The following is a 17,964-nucleotide window of genomic DNA, read 5'->3' on the forward strand; positions in this document are numbered from 1 at the left end:
ATTAATAAAATTGTGTACATCAAGAATCTTCATCTATGAATCACATAATTTTTAGGGACAGGAATAATTATATGTGTATACACAGACACACATACACACACATTATTACAATTGGCAGAAAAACAGCATTTAAGAAGTGGAGGAGATTGTGAATGAGAAAAGTTCAGACCCCCACACAGGTGGCCATGTTACAATTCGTGCCCAGGAGCCCTGATTTCCAGACAAATGCCCAATCCAGGACTAAGTATTTATGTTGTTTTCTTCAGCATTTCAAGTCTCCGGTTAAGATCTTCAAAGTCAACTTCTTCGGAATCATAAGCGTCAATGGATAGGCTTGCTTGAGGTTTTACGTCAAACAAGTCAGGCAGCATAAAGTTATCGAAACCAATCTTAGCTCTTGATTCTGGCTTTGGAGATGTTTGAGGGTTGAATCCTGGACCTATTCATTTTAATAAATGTAATTAAAGGTCACAATAAGGTAGTCCCCCAGAAAGAAACCCCAGCCTTATAAAAAGTAGGCTACTATTACATTTGAAAGAGCAATATATGCTATGACTAGAAAATTGGACAATTTCTCCATTATACAAATGGTGGTATTGGTTATGATTCATTGGCAATATCCTTCAAGGGCAATCCAGACTTTTTTTTTTTTTTTTTTTAATTTATTTTTTTTTTGAAGGAGGGGAAGTGCTTTTATTTTTTTTCCCAATCCAGACTTTTAAAAAGGCACAATATTTCAAATCATGTGCCAGGATGATCTAGTGTAGTAGTGGTTCTAAAACTACTGTGATTGAAATGATTAAGTTTTATAATGATGAATATGCTAATTACCCCTGATTTGATCATTGCACATTGTATACATGTATTAAAATATAACTGTACACCACAGATATGTATAATCAATGCATTTTAATAAAAAATAAAAATAAAACTTTTTGGGTTAAAGACCTCTGAGATCTGATGAAAGCAATAATTAATCTTCCTGCACATACAAAATTTTACCTACAACTTTAGGTGGTTCCTAGGTAGACTCTAGGCTAAGAACTCCTGGCCTGCAAACAAAATTATTCACATTAGAGGCCTTGCCACAGGAACTCAGTATATTTGTACTACTCCAAGGTCTCACCAATGAGGCCTCTAATGGGAGTAGCTTTATTTTCCTATTATCCTTGAACTGCTAATTTTTAGACTCTCTTGAGTATTGGGAGGTCCATACATCCTGAATTGAATCATGAATTTCAAAACATTGTCCACATCCATGTTGAAAACTGTCAGTTACTATAAAGGAACACACTGCAACCATGGTAAATCACTAATATATCTCTCACCAATGGAGAAACAGTCTTAAAACAACTCAGATATCTTCAATGAATATCAAGCAACTCCAAGTTCTACCAGCATTCTCTGTACTTACTAGGAACCAGTGAAGGAAACAAATTGTTCTTCTTATAGTCATCATTCTGAAAGAAAACAGATCACTGAGAAGTGACTGGTTTGAGTTCCAAGTGCATATTTTGCACACAGTAAGGCTTCAATAAATTTTCTTAAAATTAACTTGAAATTAACTAAACTTTATTACAGTCAAGCTTCCTTCTTGTTTGGGATAAAGTTTTTTTAGGCCTTCTGGAAATTAGCCTTAGGCGTGACTATGGGTCTTGCTGCTTCTGTTACCTGTGACCTCATACAGGAACCCACAAAATATTTTATCTTTGGGCCTAGAGATGCTATTTGTGAAAGATGATTTGTTTAATAAAATCAGAGGACTCTTTCTCCAGCAAACAAATGGCAAGAAAGAAGGAGGGGTGGGAAAAAAGAAGTGTTACAGATTAAAAGACTTAAGAAAAATATCAACCAAATAAATGTGTGGATCTTTTTGGATCTTGATTTCAACAAAATAACTGTAAAAAATGCATTGTTGAGACAATCCTGGAAATGTAGTGTGGATTGAGTATTATATGATATTAAGGAATTATTTTCATTGTATTGAGCATAGTGGCATTGTTTTATATTGTAAAAACAAAGAGTTTGTGTTAGAGATATATACTGAAGTATTTACAGTTTAAATTATATAATGTCTGAGATGTGCTTTCAATTCTTTCTCTGTCCTCCCTACAAAAAATATTAGGAAGAAATAGATAGATGAAATAAGAGCAGCAGAATGTTGACAACTGTTAAAACTGAATGATGGATACATGGGAGCTCACTGTATTATTCTCTCTAATTTTGTATATATCTAAAGTTTCCTTTGTTTAGTTTTCAATCAGAGGACTTGCATTCCAAGAGTAAAAGCTGAGCAATATACAAGGTGTGGTTCAGACAAATAATTTCAATAAGAAAAATCATTTAGATCATATCTAAAATTTAAATCCTAGAAAAAGAGCTTCAGGGTCAGAAAAGCCTAGCAAGGTAAAAAGAACAAGAGAACTTCTCCTCACTTTATGCTGAAGGAATAAAGAGTAAAGAAAATCAATGCCTATCCCCCTCCCACAACCAGGCACACCATGCCAGCGCCTCATGGTCCTTCCAGGGACCAGAGGCATGGAGAAGGGGACAAGACACACTCCACAACCAGGAACACCGCCAGCACCAAGGAGCATGACAAAAACATCACCTCCATGTGGGTGGCCCACCACAGCCACCACAATAACCATGGCTGCCACCAAAGTGGCTAGACACCACAACCACCATGCAGATGGTCCACCAACCACTGGAGTGCATTCTTACAAGGAGAGTCACCAGCAGAGATAAAGAAAAGAAGAGGATGTCTCTCTCCACAAAGCCCATTTCTGAGTGACAGAAAAAGCATCCACTCTTCAATAATATTGGGGGACCTGATCACACCTCTCAGCATTGGACAGATCATCTAGGCAACAAATTAACAGAGTAACCATTATTCTTTCAGAAGGAGAAAAGAAATCCAGGGTAATTAGAGGGGGGAGGAAGGAGGGAGTTGGGGAAGGGGAGAGATTGGACAAGGGGCATAAAGAATAATTATGATTTGTAACAATATATATGCTAATAATATTAATTTGATCAACATATCTCAATGTTCAACCCTAAAAATATGTACAATCAATTTTGATTCAATAAATAAAATAAATTTTTTAAAACGTTAATGCCTATGGCTCTTTAGTTTTTACTTACTTGACCTCTCCAAATTTATGTATGCAATGTCATGAGTTTTTATACTATTTAACATAAAAGCAAATTGTTTGTACTATATATAAATTGAAAACATCTAATCTGAAACATGAGTCTAAATCACTATAAAGACTTCCAAATTTGTCTTTGTTTTGTTTTGTTTTTGAAAGAAGACCAGTAACGGGATTCTTAACCCTTGACTTGGTGTTGTCAGCACCACGCTCACCAGTGAGCCAACCGGCCATCCCTATACAGGATCCAAACCCATGGCTTTGGTGTTATCAGCACCACACTCTCCCAGTTGAGCCACGGGCCAGCCCAAGACTTTCAAATTTGTCCAGCTCATAAAAATGTTCTTTGCAGTCTATACCATAGTATTGTTAAGAGGTTGATGACAGACTATAGCCTTCTCTTTTCATGAGTTCAGTGTATAAACACATCAAATACCGGCTAAATGATTGCAAATATCCCCTGGCCTTAAAAACTTCACAAAGATCATTTTACTATTCGAAACGCCCAATGAGAAATATATTCTGACACTACCTGTAGTCCCATTCCAGATTCAGTTCTCCCATTCATACTGACCTGTCTTTCAGGAGGAAGTAATGGGAAACAAGGGGCTGCAGATGGCACAGTTAAGGGCCCTGGTGTAGATACTGGTGATGCCCCACATGGATGACCAGTTCCCACTACAGTACCACCTCCTCTGCCAAGGGCATCTTTCTTGACATCCTCGGTAAATCCGGTACTGACCAGGTCTGCTGGGGCTTCAGCCTAAGGCAAGAGGGTAAGAATTTCATTTGGTTCTCAATTTATTACAAATTTGTTTATTGCTTACTTACTACATACCAAACACTCTTGGATGCACTGGGGAAGAAATGGCGAGCAAAGAGACATGGCTCCTGCCCTCATGAAGCTTACAGGCTAGTCAATGACAGTTAAAAGTGACCTTCAGGCTTTCTAGCCCACGTGCTTCCTCCTTCTCTCTTTCAAGGACTATGTTTTTTTGTTTTTTGTTTTTTTCGTGACCGGCACTCAGCCAGTGAGTGCACCGGCCATTCCTATATAGGATCCGAACCCGTGGCGGGAGCGTCGCTGTGCTCCCAGCGCCGCACTCTCCTGAGTGTGCCATGGGCTCGGCCCTTCAATGACTATGTTTTGAGTACCTTTGAGGTCAGGTACTATGGTACACCAATTAAGAGATTTACATAGTTTATAGAATGTTAGCAACTATAAGCCCGGAAGAGCGCTGGGATGCAACAGTGAACAAAACGCACAAAAGTCTGGAGCTGACATTCTGGTGGGGAAGACATAATAAACAAGATCACTAAGTGATGCAGTATGTTAGATAAAGTGTTATACAGGAGAAAATATAGAGCAGAGAGGAGGGAGAAGGTTGACATTTTAGAGAAGGTAGTTAGCTAGGAAGGGCCTTTCAGAGAACATTTAAGTACAGACTTGTACTAAAGGAAGGGTCAAGGCAGGTATCTAGAGAACACAGAGTACTGGAAAGAAGTACAAAGGTCCTGAGGTGGGAATGTGCCTTATGTGTTTGAAGAAACCTTAGGAGGCCAGTGTGGCTGAGACAGAGTAAACAAGGGGAGAGTGGAGGGAATGACGTCAGAGAGGTGAAAGGAGAGTGGTATGGGTAGCCTCTTAAGGCATGGGAAAGACTTAGCCTGTTATTCTAAGTGAAATAAAAACCAACTGGAGGGCTTTAAAAGCAGAGGAGTGACACAATCCGACTTAGATAGTAACAGGATCTCTGATACCATACTGAGCATCATTTAATGGGGGAGGCAGGAGTAGAAGCAGGAAAACCAATTAAGAGGCTATTGCCATAATCCAGGCAGGACAGGACTGCTGGTTAGACCAGGGTACTGGCAGTGGAGATGGCGAGAAGTGGCAGAATTCTGGATATATTTAGAAGGTAGATAACCAGGATTTCCTGAAAGATTGGTTGGCGGGGGGGGGGGGGGGGGGGTAGGAGTTGAGAGAAAGGGAAGAGTCAAGGAAGAAGATATCAAGGTTTTTATCCTAGCATAGAATTGCCATTAACTGTAGAATGATTAGGGTTTTGGAAGGAGTGAGAGCGCTTTCGGACTTGTTAAGTTTGAGATGCCACTGAAACATACAAGTGAAGATGTCAGGAAGGAAGGTGGATATATGAACCTGGAGTTTATATAAGCGTAGAAGCCTTAGCTAATGGCATACGTATGGAAGTCCCCACCATAAAGATGCCATTGAAAACCATGAGCCTAGAGACGTGGGAAGAATGAGAAGATTTCCAAAGACTAAGCCCTTGGGCACATATCTAGTGGCACTTCATGTGGCTTTTACTTCTTCGAAGTCCCTTTCTGTATTGCTTAAATTTTTACAATGTGTCATTTTCAACAAGCTATTTAATTCTTTGGAAGAGAGAAAAAAAAAAAAAGAGTAAAAGAGTGCCCATCAGTAAACCACTAGGTGCAAAGCATCAGAAAAGATAAAGGTGCTCCTTGACCACAATCCAATATGGTACATGCTGCACCAGCAATTTGAAGGCAGTGCAGTGGGAACACGGAAGATGGAATAGACTCCCCTGTCACACTTGCACTAAGCAGGAGGTTGGCACCCAAATATGAGGCCATCTTGTATAAAGAAGTCACCAGAGATAGCCTAATCAATCACTAAAACAAGTAGCTCCCCACATGAAATTATTTGAGAGGCATTAGAAATCCCTCTTGCACCGAGACAGTCCATGGCCCCCTTTTGGAGGCTTAATCCACCCTCTGTGATAATAATGATGATGACAAAAAGCAAAACTTGATTACATTTGTTATGTGCCAGTCACTGTGTTTATGTTCCTTATTCATATTAGCTCTTTTAATCATCTCAACAAACTTGTGACATAGGAACTATTACTATCCCCCTTTTTACAGTCCAGAGAACTGAGTTGTTTTTTGTTTTTTTTTTTTTAAGTTTTATTTTGTCGATATACATTGTGGCTGATTATTGCTCCCCATCACCAAAACCTCCCTCCCTTCTCCCTCCCCCCCTCCCCGCCAACAATGTCCTTTCTGTTTGCTTGTCGTATCAACTTCAAGTAGTTGTGGTTGTTATATCTTCTTCCCCCCACCCCCGGTTTTTTTTGTGTGTGTGTGTGTGTGTGTGTGTGTGTGTGTGAATTTATATATTAATTTTTAGCTCCCACCAATAAGTGAGAACATGTGGTATTTCTCCTTCTGTGCCTGACTTGTTTCACTTAATATAAATCTCTCAAGGTCCATCCATGTTGTTGCAAATGGCAGTATTTCATTCGTTTTTATAGCTGAGTAGTATTCCATTGTGTAGATGTACCACATTTTCCGTATCCACTCCTCTGATGATGGACATTTGGGCTGGTTCTAACTCTTGGCTATTGTAAAGAGTGCTGCGATGAACATTGGGGAACAGGTATACCTTCGACTTGATGATTTCCATTCCTCTGGGTATATTCCCAACAGTGGGATAGCTGGGTTGTATGGTAGATCTATCTGCAATTGTTTGAGGAACCTCCATACCATTTTCCATAGAGGCTGCACCATTTTGCAGTCCCACCGACAATGTATGAGAGTTCCTTTTTCTCCGCAACCTCGCCAGCATTTATCGTTCAGCGTCTTTTGGATTTTAGCCATCCTAACTGGGGTTAGATGGCATCTCAATGTGGTTTTGATTTGCATTTCCCGGATGCTGAGTGATGTTGAGCATTTTTTTATATGTCTGTTGGCCATTTGTATATCTTCCTTAGAGAAATGCCTACTCAGCTCTTTTGCCCATTTTTTAATTGGGTTGCTTGTTTTCTTCTTGTAAAGTTGTTTGAGTTCCTTGTATATTCTGGATATTAATCCTTTGTCAGATGTATATTTTGCAAATATTTTCTCCCACTCTGTTGGTTGTCTTTTAACTCTGTTAATTGTTTCTTTTGCTGTGCAGAAGCTTTTTAGTTTGATATAATCCCATTTGTTTATTTTTCCTTTGGTTGCCCGTGCTTTTGGGGTCGTATTCATGAAGTTTGTGCCCAGTCCTATTTCCTGAAGTGTTTCTCCTATGTTTTCTTTAAGAAGTTTTATTGTTTCAGGGTGTATATTTAAATCCTTAATCCATTTTGAGTTGATTTTAGTATACGGTGAGAGGTATGGATCTAGTAGCAAACAGAATACAGCAACACGTATGTAAAATTATTCATCACGATCAAGTGGGATTCATCCCAGGGATGCAAGGTTGGTTCAACATACGCAAATCAATAAATGTGATACACCATATTAATAAACTCAAACACAAGGACCATATGATCATCTCTATAGATGCTGAAAAAGCATTTGATAAAGTTCAGCACTCATTCATGACAAAGACCCTCTATAAGTTAGGTATACAGGGAAAATATCTCAACATAATTAAAGCCATATATGCCAAACCCACTGCCAATATCATCCTGAATGGGGAAAAGCTGAAAGCTTTTCCTTTAAGAACAGGAACTAGACAAGGATGCCCACTCTCACCACTCCTATTCAACATAGTGTTGGAAGTACTAGCCAAAGCAATCAGAGAAGAGAAGGAAATAAAGGGCATCCAGATTGGAAAAGATGAAGTCAAACTGTCCCTGTTTGCAGATGACATGATCCTATATATCGAACAGCCTAAAACCTCTACAAAAAAACTCTTGGAATTGATAAATGATTTCAGCACAGTAGCAGGATACAAAATCAACACACAAAAATCAGTAGCATTTCTTTTCTCCAATAGTGAACATGCAGAAGGAGAAATCAAGAAAGCCTGCCCATTTACAATAGCCACCAAAAAAATAAAATACTTAGGAATTGAGTTAACCAAGGAGGTGAAAAATCTCTATAATGAGAACTACAAACCACTGCTGAGAGAAATTAGAGAGGATACAAGAAGATGGAAAGATATCCCATGCTCTTGGATTGGAAGAATCAACATAGTGAAAATGTCCATACTACCCAAAGTGATATACAAATTCAATGCAATCCCCATCAAAATTCCAAAGACACTTTTCTCAGAAATGGAAAAAACTATCCAGACATTTATATGGAACAATAAAAGACCACACATAGCCAAAGCAATGCTGAGCAAAAAAAATAAAGCTGGAGGCATAACACTACCTGAATTTAAGCTATACTACAAAGCTATAATAACCAAAACAGTATGGTACTGGCGTAAAAACAGACACACTGACCAATGGAATAGAATAGAGAATCCAGAAATCAACCCACATACTTACTGCCATCTGATCTTTGACAAAAGCACCAAGCCTATTCACTGGGGAAGGGACTGCCTCTTCAGCAAATGGTGCTGGGATAACTGGATATCCATATGTAGGAGAATGAAACAAGAACTGAGTTTTTAAGACTTGCCTGGGGTCTCATAGTTAATAAATGGTGGAGCTAGGATCTGAATATGGGTTGTTTCACCCCTGAACCCATGCTCTTAACCAAGATAAATGATACTGCTTTGTGCCTTTGATCTTGTATCTTTTATTTCAAGTGTTACTTATTAAAATGCAAAATAACACCAGGACCAATTCAAGATCTTAAGAACTAAATATGTTTCACCCTCTTCTGTATATAACACTTTAGGTACCTTCATCTTTGTTTTCTACTCTATCGTTAACAACTTAGAAGGGTCTGTTAGAAAAAGTATGTGGGCAGAGAAGAAGCACAAATTTTACCTGCTTCACAATTCCAGAGCTACTCCAGCTACACAATTCCAGAAGCCACATCCCTAAGTAGAACAAATTTTTGGTGCCCGATGGAAATCGCAGCTTTGAGTCAATTCTTTCTTCTTGGAAGTACTCACCATAATGGTTGCCTTAGATTTATAGGGCACATCATAGTTCTTAGCAATTTCTGTAAGATATTGTTCCACTAGAACCTGGTGTAGAGTTTTCACATTCAATTTACACATTAGCTGTAAAATAAAGAACACAACAGATTTGGTCACATACATACTTACAAAACAAGAAACAAAAACAGTTTAGGTGGTCTTTCAATTCTGAATCACTGTTTTTCATCTTTATTCTATTCTTTGTTGTTTAGGATTTTTTTTTTTTTTTTTTTTTTTGGTGGCTGGCCAGTCCAGGGATCAAACCCTGGCCCTTGGTGTTATTAGCATGTAGTCTAACCACTGAGTTAACTGGCCAGCCCTGAAATGTATAATTTTTAAAAAATTGTATAATTTAACAACAAGGAAGGGTCCTGCTTGTGAATGTATCATGAGACAACCTTATCCTAGAGTTAAGGAACTTCAAACCAAGTGGAATAAGAAATAACATAAGAAAACATAAGAAATAATCATAAGAAAAAATGTTTTGAATCAAAAATTCTGATTTTGTGATGTGCTTTAATTACATCAGGGGTGATAGTCAACATGTTTAATAAGCTGTAGAGCATGACACTAACCAGTCCGAATGGACACCCTGAATGACAAGAATGTCCACCAGCCTAAAACAACTGCTGCAGCCAGATCTCTGTGTTCCAGCTGAATGTCAGTCCTGAATTATACATGTGTGGTCATGATGCCATATGTTCAAATGCTGAAACTTCTAAGTTTCATTAGCTTCCTTCATATTACTAGGCAAGTCACATTTAGGAAAATGTGTGCTTTCTTAAAAAAGAAATCAGCTCAGTTTTTCTGACTTCATCTTTTTTTTAAAGATCTGAGTTCCATTCTCTAGTCCAAGACCTTTATCCAAGTTGTTGGGCCTCCAGCGCAAAACTTAGTTCCAAACATCTTTCAGTCTGTGCAAAATTATATGTTCTGAGTTTTCTAAGCTTTTCCCAGACTTCTTGGTTTAGAAAAATGTTGTATCTCTGGAAATGGTACTACCCGAGAGCTGACAGTTCCAATCTCATTGGTTCGACACAGCTGGCCATATTCTTGGCTGTATTTTGCACATAGCTGATTAGATACCTGCAACAAATCATCATCAAGAAAGAAAGATAGGCAAAATTCATCAAGTTATGGCAAAATTGCTTTAGATGAAGAACAACTGAAAGCAAAAATCACTTTCATGTTACCTCATTGGAATTATGTTGTTTTACCATCAAAATAACAATAACGAAACAAATGCTTGCCTTGTTTTTAAGTATCTGATAAATGTGAAATTTAAAACCTCTAATTCTAAACACCTTATAAATTATGACACTTCTTTCCAAAAGAAACCCAGTTTTGAGTTTTGTTTTGTTTTAGTTTAGGCTTATTTTTTTTTTGGTTCTACCATTGTCATGAAAAAGTATTTATTTTTCACTTAAAAACTAAGAAAAGAAAGTACTTTTTTGGTTATCCCTTAATAGAAAAAAGTATTCCTTAAATAATCCTACAATTCCAAACAGGTAACACTAGCAACACCCTCACATACAATCATGACAAGGCAGTTAAAACTGATCGAACTTACTATTTTCAACTCAGGCACCTGTGACTGCAATCGAGGAGCTGCCCAGATTAGTGTAGATATGGATTCAGCCAGACCAGAATCTAGTTCCCTAAGGAATGGACACAATTATGTAACTCAGAGCTTTATGTTTCCCTCTTTTCCCTACTTCAAAGGTAGCTCATGGACATTGTTCACAATAAAAAGTTAAGTAAAATTTTTTTAAAACTAAAATTGGAATATAAGCCTATATGTAAATATATGTGTATACACACAGTTACATATAGATATACATATACAGACTGAAAGGAAAGATATCATAATTCTTATCTCCATATTTGGAGATAAATCTGATTGCTTTGCTCTGGTAGGTAGTAACCCTGCTAAATACACCTGCTGGCAGGGGACAAAGTATGTGATATAGCTGCTGTAAGAAGATCTCACTATGCCTAATTTATTACAACAGGTTTAACAATCCTCCAGTTTTGCCTTGCTTGAACAACTTCTGCAAAAAAAAAATGCTTAGAAGGTATCTTAGTGGGGAATGTGCGGAATTCATTGTGGAGACCTTCTCCACTCAAGTAAGTGCCCCAGGTGCTGTAAGGAAACTTCAGCTACTGGAGTCAGTAGCCTGCAGGTTGATTACTGCCTGAAGGGTGTTGTGGGAAAATACAAGAAGATCAAGATCTCTCCCAAAATTCCAGTGTGCAAAGGACACTTGGGGCAGCCTCTCAACAGTTTCTGCCTGACTGATAGGCAGCTGATTTGTGGGATTTGTGCTATTTGTGGTGACCACAAGAAGCATGTCTTATGATCTAACAGGGCTGGCTGGTTAGCTCAGGTGGTTAGAACACAGCCTTGTAACACCAAGGTCAAGGGTTCAGATCCCCATACGGGCCAGCTGCAAAAAACAACAACAGAAAAATATAATTATGATCTATCAAAGATGCCTATGCTCAGGAAGGGGATGTCTTTCAGTCCTTCTTCCAGTACTTTGAGACCTGGCTTTGGGGAGATGCTCTTTCCAGCATGGATACCTTGGAAACTACAAGAGAAAATCCCTACAGTTAATGACTAAAGATTCAGATAAAGTGAAGGAGTTCTTTTGAGAAGTTACAACACACATTGGCTCAAAAGAAGAATAAAATCCTGTCTGACTTTGAAACCACGAACCTTGCGGTTAAGCAAGCCTGTGCCCCAGAGATCAACAAACTTAACACCGTCTTGCAGTAGCAACGAATGGCCTTTAACATTACTGAGGCATTCAAAGGCCTGTCAGAACCCATGATATTTCTGCAATAGATGCAGGAGCTTAGGGAGAAAATCAAAGAAGCTCCTTTACCTCCCTCTTATTTGCCCACAGGCCTTTTAATGAAGAACTCTGATATCAGTTAATGGAAGGATATAAAACTAATTGATGTGCATAAACTTTTTTGCCTCAAAACACTGGTACATTCATTAGCAAGATTCTCTGGAGCTTTTATCAGTTATTTGTGGTAGTCCTTCTGCTTGGCCTTCTTGTTTTTTCTGTGGTCCTACCATACTCCTCAAATGGTCTTTATCTGATGAATTCGAAACTAGCAAAGACCATTTTTCAAACTTCAGTTCCTATCTGACTAAATTGGCCAATCTGTAGACATCAGGTTTTTTTACTGGGAACAGGTGACAGATGGGTTTTTCATTTTCAGTGAAAGATTCAAAAATTGTTCTTTGGTGTTGCTGAACAGTGTGGCATAATTTGCGTGCAAATATAAAATACTTCAAAGGTAGCCAATGGACAAAGTTCATAAAACAAAAAAAAATAATTTTTTTTTAAAAACCGCAACTGGAATATAAACCAATATGTACAGGTATACATGTATACACACACACAGTTACATACATATACATACACATACACATATACATATACATATACAGAGAGAGAGAGACTGAAAGGAAATATACCAAAATTCTTATCTCCAAATTTGGTGATAATGGATTTTTTTTTTTGGCCTATATTTTCCAATTTTTCTATTATAAGTTTATACTATATCCTTACAGCTCAGGGGAAAAAACACAGCTATTTAATTTTCTTAAAAAATGCCTCCTTGGACTGACATATTCTCTTCAAGAAGGGATAGTTCTTCCTATAAAAGTTAGAGACAATGTTCCTTAATAGTCCCAACAAGTTAGATCCCACCCCCCCTGGCTCACCAGGTGGGAGAGATGCCTTGTCACTTCTTTGAGTATGCAAAATGATGCACTCACTTTGTGGCCTGAATCAAGCTAAACCGAGACAGCAGTAGGTCACAGTAAAGCTCCAAAATCTCCATGGCCTCCACAAGGTAGTCTTCCTGGATAATATGCTCCACATAGATCCGAGCTCGCTCATCCTTCCCAGCAGCCAGATAGTCTGCAACCTCCTTTCTTGCTTTCTGGGCCTGCTCAGCTGTAGCACAAAGCACACAGAGAAAAATGAATGTGCAAAGAGAGGTTTGTTGAATAAAAAAGCGGTTACACAATAATGTGAAACAATAGTTTTATAAACCAAACAAACAACACACACACTTAAAATATACTGTATATGCATAAAGTTAAGTGTTTCACATTAGGTCAGTGGCTCTCAAATTGCCATCCCCCAGATTGGCAGCATTAGTATCTCCCAGGAACTTGTTAGAAACGTGAATTCTTGGGCCCCACCCCAGAATACTGAATCAGAAACTCTGGAAGTAGAGTCCAGCAATCTGTGTTGTAAGTAGTCTGGTGGATTCTGACACCTATTAAAGATTGACAGGTAATCTTTATTTTATTCTTTCAGCTTACCTTTGTTTTCTAAAATGTTCATTAGGAATATTTATTACTTTTCTAATAAAAAGATTAGTTATTTTAAAAAGGACAGTGCATGCAGGGCTTTGAATTTTAAAAAATGTTTTCATATATACAGTTTTATTTGATTCCTGTTAACTCCTGTGTGAGATTTGTATGTTATCTCCATTTTACAGCTAAGAGGATTGAGACTCTGAGGAGTTAAATAGCTTGCCCATAATCACAAGACTTGGAGTAATTGGTTGAGTTGAAGCTCAAGACCAAATCATCAGGCTGCAAATTCCTATGCCTTTTTACCACATTATGTCATAGAATGAACCAGTAGAGTCATGTTGGAGAGGTGACAAATGTAACCTGTCCCAGGGCAATCCAATGTAAAGTCTTACTATGTTGTGTTACCAACTGATGACTGAGCCTGGGGAATCTTTTGTGAGTCTTTTCACAAAAACCAGGAATACTTCAGAGCCTCGAAATTATACAAATATTCTCTGTCTGTCTACCATACCCTACAGGTAATGTTCTAATCATAAATAGCAGAGTTACTCTGTTGCTACAAAACATATTTGACATGTGTTTGCATTTGAATCTGAGAAACACAAAGATCAGTACTTGGAAAGGAGTGTAGCCATGTCCAACCTAGGAAAATGTCCTTTACTCTAGACATGTCTGGGAAAAAACATCATGGTAGTACTGAAATTGTTTCAGATAAATGCTGAACTGCTTGTTTTACACCAATACCAATATCAGCAAACATTTATTGTGAGCCCAGGTAATAGTTTGTGTTACAAATAGAACCCCTGAGTGATAGAAAGTCAAGATTATTATCTCCTTTTATTTATTTCTTTTTTTTCTTTTCTTTTGTGTGTGTGTGTGTGTGGCTAGCCGTCTTTTTTCTTTTTCTTTTTCAGTAGGTGACATTGTCTCCTTTTTAAAAGGAATAAATTTGGATAAGGCAGGGCTAATTTGTTTTATTAATCTGAAATCACTCAGGGACTCCATGTTTAAACTTTGTTTATAAAAAGAGGATAATATTTATCTGGATAATAATATGTATCACTGGATCATCAGTATCAAATAAAAGAACATGTGGTCATACAGTTTAAAATTTACAAGTGCTGTGTACACCATCAATGCCATGCTCATTTTTCATGGTAACAATAATGGGCACCACTGGGTTTGCCTAAATTTGTGTTGGGTACTTTCCTTAGGCCCCTATTATCTAAATACATAATGCCTAAACATCTGCAAGATTTGGCTAAAGAATGCCCCAAAATCAATTTGGAAGTTTGAGTAACAGCTGCCTCCCTACCAACAGATTATGGTAATTCAATAGGACTATTTACTGAGCACTAAAAAAAATACATTTATGTGCAATGTTTATTTCACCTGCACTTTCCTCATAATCAGAGACCATCAGTTTTTCAGTTTATTGAAAGGTTAATGGCTCACATAACCCAGCAGAATGAAGAAAGAGCAAAAGGCAACAGAAAATAAGTCAGGGAGCATTCTGAACCATTTTTGGTCTGGACTGCTCCCCGATTAAAAAAGAAAGAAAAAAGGAAAAGAGAAGTAAGACTTAAGACGACACTTGTGAGCACTCCCCTGAACATGGGTGTAATACTACTTGAGCTATCACTTGACAGAAGAAAAAAGGTAAAGACCTTCCAGAAAAATTTGCCCAGAGGGCTCAAGCTTAATGGCAATTGCACATTGGAAAAGACTGTCTAGATAAAGTTCTCTGCCTTGGTGGAGAGAAGTCCAGTAATCTGGACATTGTTTTATATTTTAAACCTTTAGAAACTTTTTTTTAAAATTAACTTTTTATTTTTAATAAAAATAATCGTAGATAATCGTAGATTCACATGCAGTCTACATGTTGTAAGAAATAATATAGAGAGATCTAGAGTACTCCTTACCCAGTTTTCCCCAAAACTGTAGAAGAATATCACAATCAGGATACCGACATTGATAAAGTCAAGATATAGAACAGTCTTTGGAAACATTCTAAAGGGGTTGATCACCATAATAATCATTACCACATTCCCACAAGTCAGAAGCAATACTAAAATTGCTAAGTGAGGTCTTAGGAGAAATATCACCATGGGGATTGCGCAGTGATCTGAGAGGCAGCTTGCCATGCTGCTTGGTGTGTTTACTTACTTTTCTTTTTTTCCAGGAGTTTTAGGCGATTGATAACCAGTTGCAGGTTAACCCGAAGGCGATCAGCTTTGAAGGTAGAGCTGAACATTGTTTCACCACAAGACACAGCAGCTCACAAATCACCTTGCTGAGCAAGCTTCCCAGAGAAAAAGAAAGTTGTCAGTTTTATTGAGGGGCTCCAGTTTTTCCGTACCCGCTTTATTCATTCCACAAGCCATGTAAAGAATTCCTGGCCGCCTAATGATGGCCTGAATACACTTGCTTCTCTAGGGACCAATTTCCCAGATATGATTCTTACAACTCAAATAAGGGTTAGGTTTCCTTCAGTTTATTCCAATCCTCAGTGTTTTTACTGCAGCCTTTGAGAGTTCCGCAGGAAGTTTCTGACAAAAATGAAAATCTTTGGCAAGTGTCTGAGGAAGTAGGCAAGAGAGGAAGATCCCCCTCCCCAAATGATGTATTCCTCACTTACGGAGAAATTGTAAGAGTTGCATATGAAATATTAATGAATTTAAAAGGCAAATCTTCTTTGGAGTTTGGAAAGATCACAACATTAAAAGCATATGGAAATGAAGACAGAATTGTTCAGAGAATATAAAACAGAAACTTGAAAATTGTGTATTTCTACATTTGGACGTTTAGAAAAGCTTTTTGAAAAATAATCTAATACCAGGCACTAACACATTTCTAAGGAAAGCTAAATCCACGAAGTATTTCTATAATTTCAGTGTATACTAGGGATTAGTTGTCGTTTCAGCCATTGGCACCCAAAGATGAAGTTCCTTTCCTAAAATGACACCTTTACATGATGAAGCATACAAGCAGGAAGACATAACAGTATAAAAAAAGCTACCTATTTCTTTTGTTATGACACACATGGTTTTCCGAGTTACCAGCTCTTCTCTCTGGTTTGATCCCTAATCTCAAAAAAAGTAGAGACGGTTTTCTAAGTCTCCCTTTCCTGTACTACAGGTCTAGAAAATGAGGAACTAGGCAACACAGAGAGAACTAGTTTGAAACTCCTGCCTGCTTAGGGAGAAGAATAACCTGCCTAACCGGGTTTTATAGTTGTTTTCCTTCCAGCAGAGTAGCTTGAGCTCTCCCATCACAGATATTCAATCTAAAAACTTTTCAGTCCCCAAATATTCCAAATACCTTTAAAAAAAATCTCCTTTATTTTATCAGATCTTAAAATTTGGTAGAAATAAAAAACTCAGTGAAAGAAAATGAAGGACTTTAAGATGAAAGACTGAAAATAGATAGCTAACATATAGACAAACTAGACAAGAGTACAAACAAGGAAAGGGGAGCAAAAGAATTAGCAAGCAAAATCTCCCAGTATGGGATATCTTTGTGAAGTTTCATTCAAAGACTATTTATTGAGCCAGTTACAAGGATAAGAGCCTGGGTTTACTTAATATAAATAACTTAAATAGGGAATTACCCACATTCCGGAGAATAATAAAGAATTTTGGAGAAATTAGGTTACTTTTGGTTATTTTAGTGTCCTATATGTAAAAACTGTATTACTTATCACTAATATTCCCGTCAAACTGTGTCTGTGGAGCTTCCTACCGTCAAGATGTATGACCAAAGAAATGAAGATTGTTCGGAGTAAAGAGCTCTGGAATAGGATACAGCAAAGATATGAGCCTCTCTTCTGCGACTGCAACACCAAACCAGGAAATCACCTGTGTTCCACCAATCATAACATCCGGTTTTTTAAAACGGACACGTCACTATGTTAATGGCTGATAGCCAAAAAAACTTTTTTTAATTTTTTGGTTACATCTACCTGTGCCTGCTCTTTCAACTTTGTACGAAAACCAGCTCTCTGGGTATATATTTTGATCAGGGAGAAACTGGCTATCCTAGACTGTACCTGGATGGTCGGAGGGTCTCTATCTTGGCAATTTTAATGCCAGTTTACTGATCTAAGAGATGAGCTAGAAACCGGAATGCCAGTTAGCTCTAAAACGAATGCACTGAGTGACCACAGAACTTCCTTCTTGGTCAAATTGAGAGAGAAGAAAACTGTCAGGAATAGTACTAATATTCACGAAGCAAAGTCGTCTGCTGATTTAGATGACAGCTGCTTCACAGTTTTAACCACTTGTGCTGTGTGTGTGTATATGTGTGTGTGGTGTTGCTCAATAATTTTGATGATCTTCTGTGCCTATCCAGGCGAGAAAATATCAAAATTGAGGTCTAAGGATTCCCAAGAATCTTAGAGATCATGTACTTTATTTGTAACTTATTTATTTTTATTTATTCATAAGGTAATATTCTCATAAAAATTCAAACAATAACATGTCACTTTTGTGCCTTTTCACCACCGCTCACTTCCACTTTCCTCCCCAGCCATAACCAGTGTTAACTAGTTATGTATACTTCCACTCTTTTTCTGTACAGATATATAAATATATGCAATCATAATGCTACAT

General features: G+C 37.8%; 1 protein-coding gene and 1 pseudogene across 1 annotated transcript; one reads left to right on the forward strand and one right to left on the reverse strand.

Moving 5' to 3' along the window:
- Nucleotides 1-248: 248 nt before the first annotated feature.
- LOC134387720 (IST1 homolog) lies at nucleotides 249-15,608 on the reverse strand. Its single transcript, XM_063110111.1, has 7 exons — nucleotides 15,521-15,608; nucleotides 12,803-12,983; nucleotides 10,577-10,664; nucleotides 10,009-10,092; nucleotides 8,980-9,090; nucleotides 3,840-3,915; nucleotides 249-439 (listed from the first exon to the last, which is right to left on the reverse strand). Exons 1-7 carry the CDS (start codon nucleotides 15,606-15,608, stop codon nucleotides 249-251), a joined length of 819 nt encoding a protein of 272 aa, XP_062966181.1.
- Nucleotides 10,672-12,322, forward strand: LOC134389570 (E3 ubiquitin-protein ligase TRIM13-like; annotated as a pseudogene).
- Nucleotides 15,609-17,964: the final 2,356 nt, after the last annotated feature.

This window comes from Cynocephalus volans, chromosome 10 (assembly GCF_027409185.1).
Source record: "Cynocephalus volans isolate mCynVol1 chromosome 10, mCynVol1.pri, whole genome shotgun sequence".
Classification (NCBI taxonomy): Eukaryota; Metazoa; Chordata; class Mammalia; order Dermoptera; family Cynocephalidae; genus Cynocephalus; species Cynocephalus volans.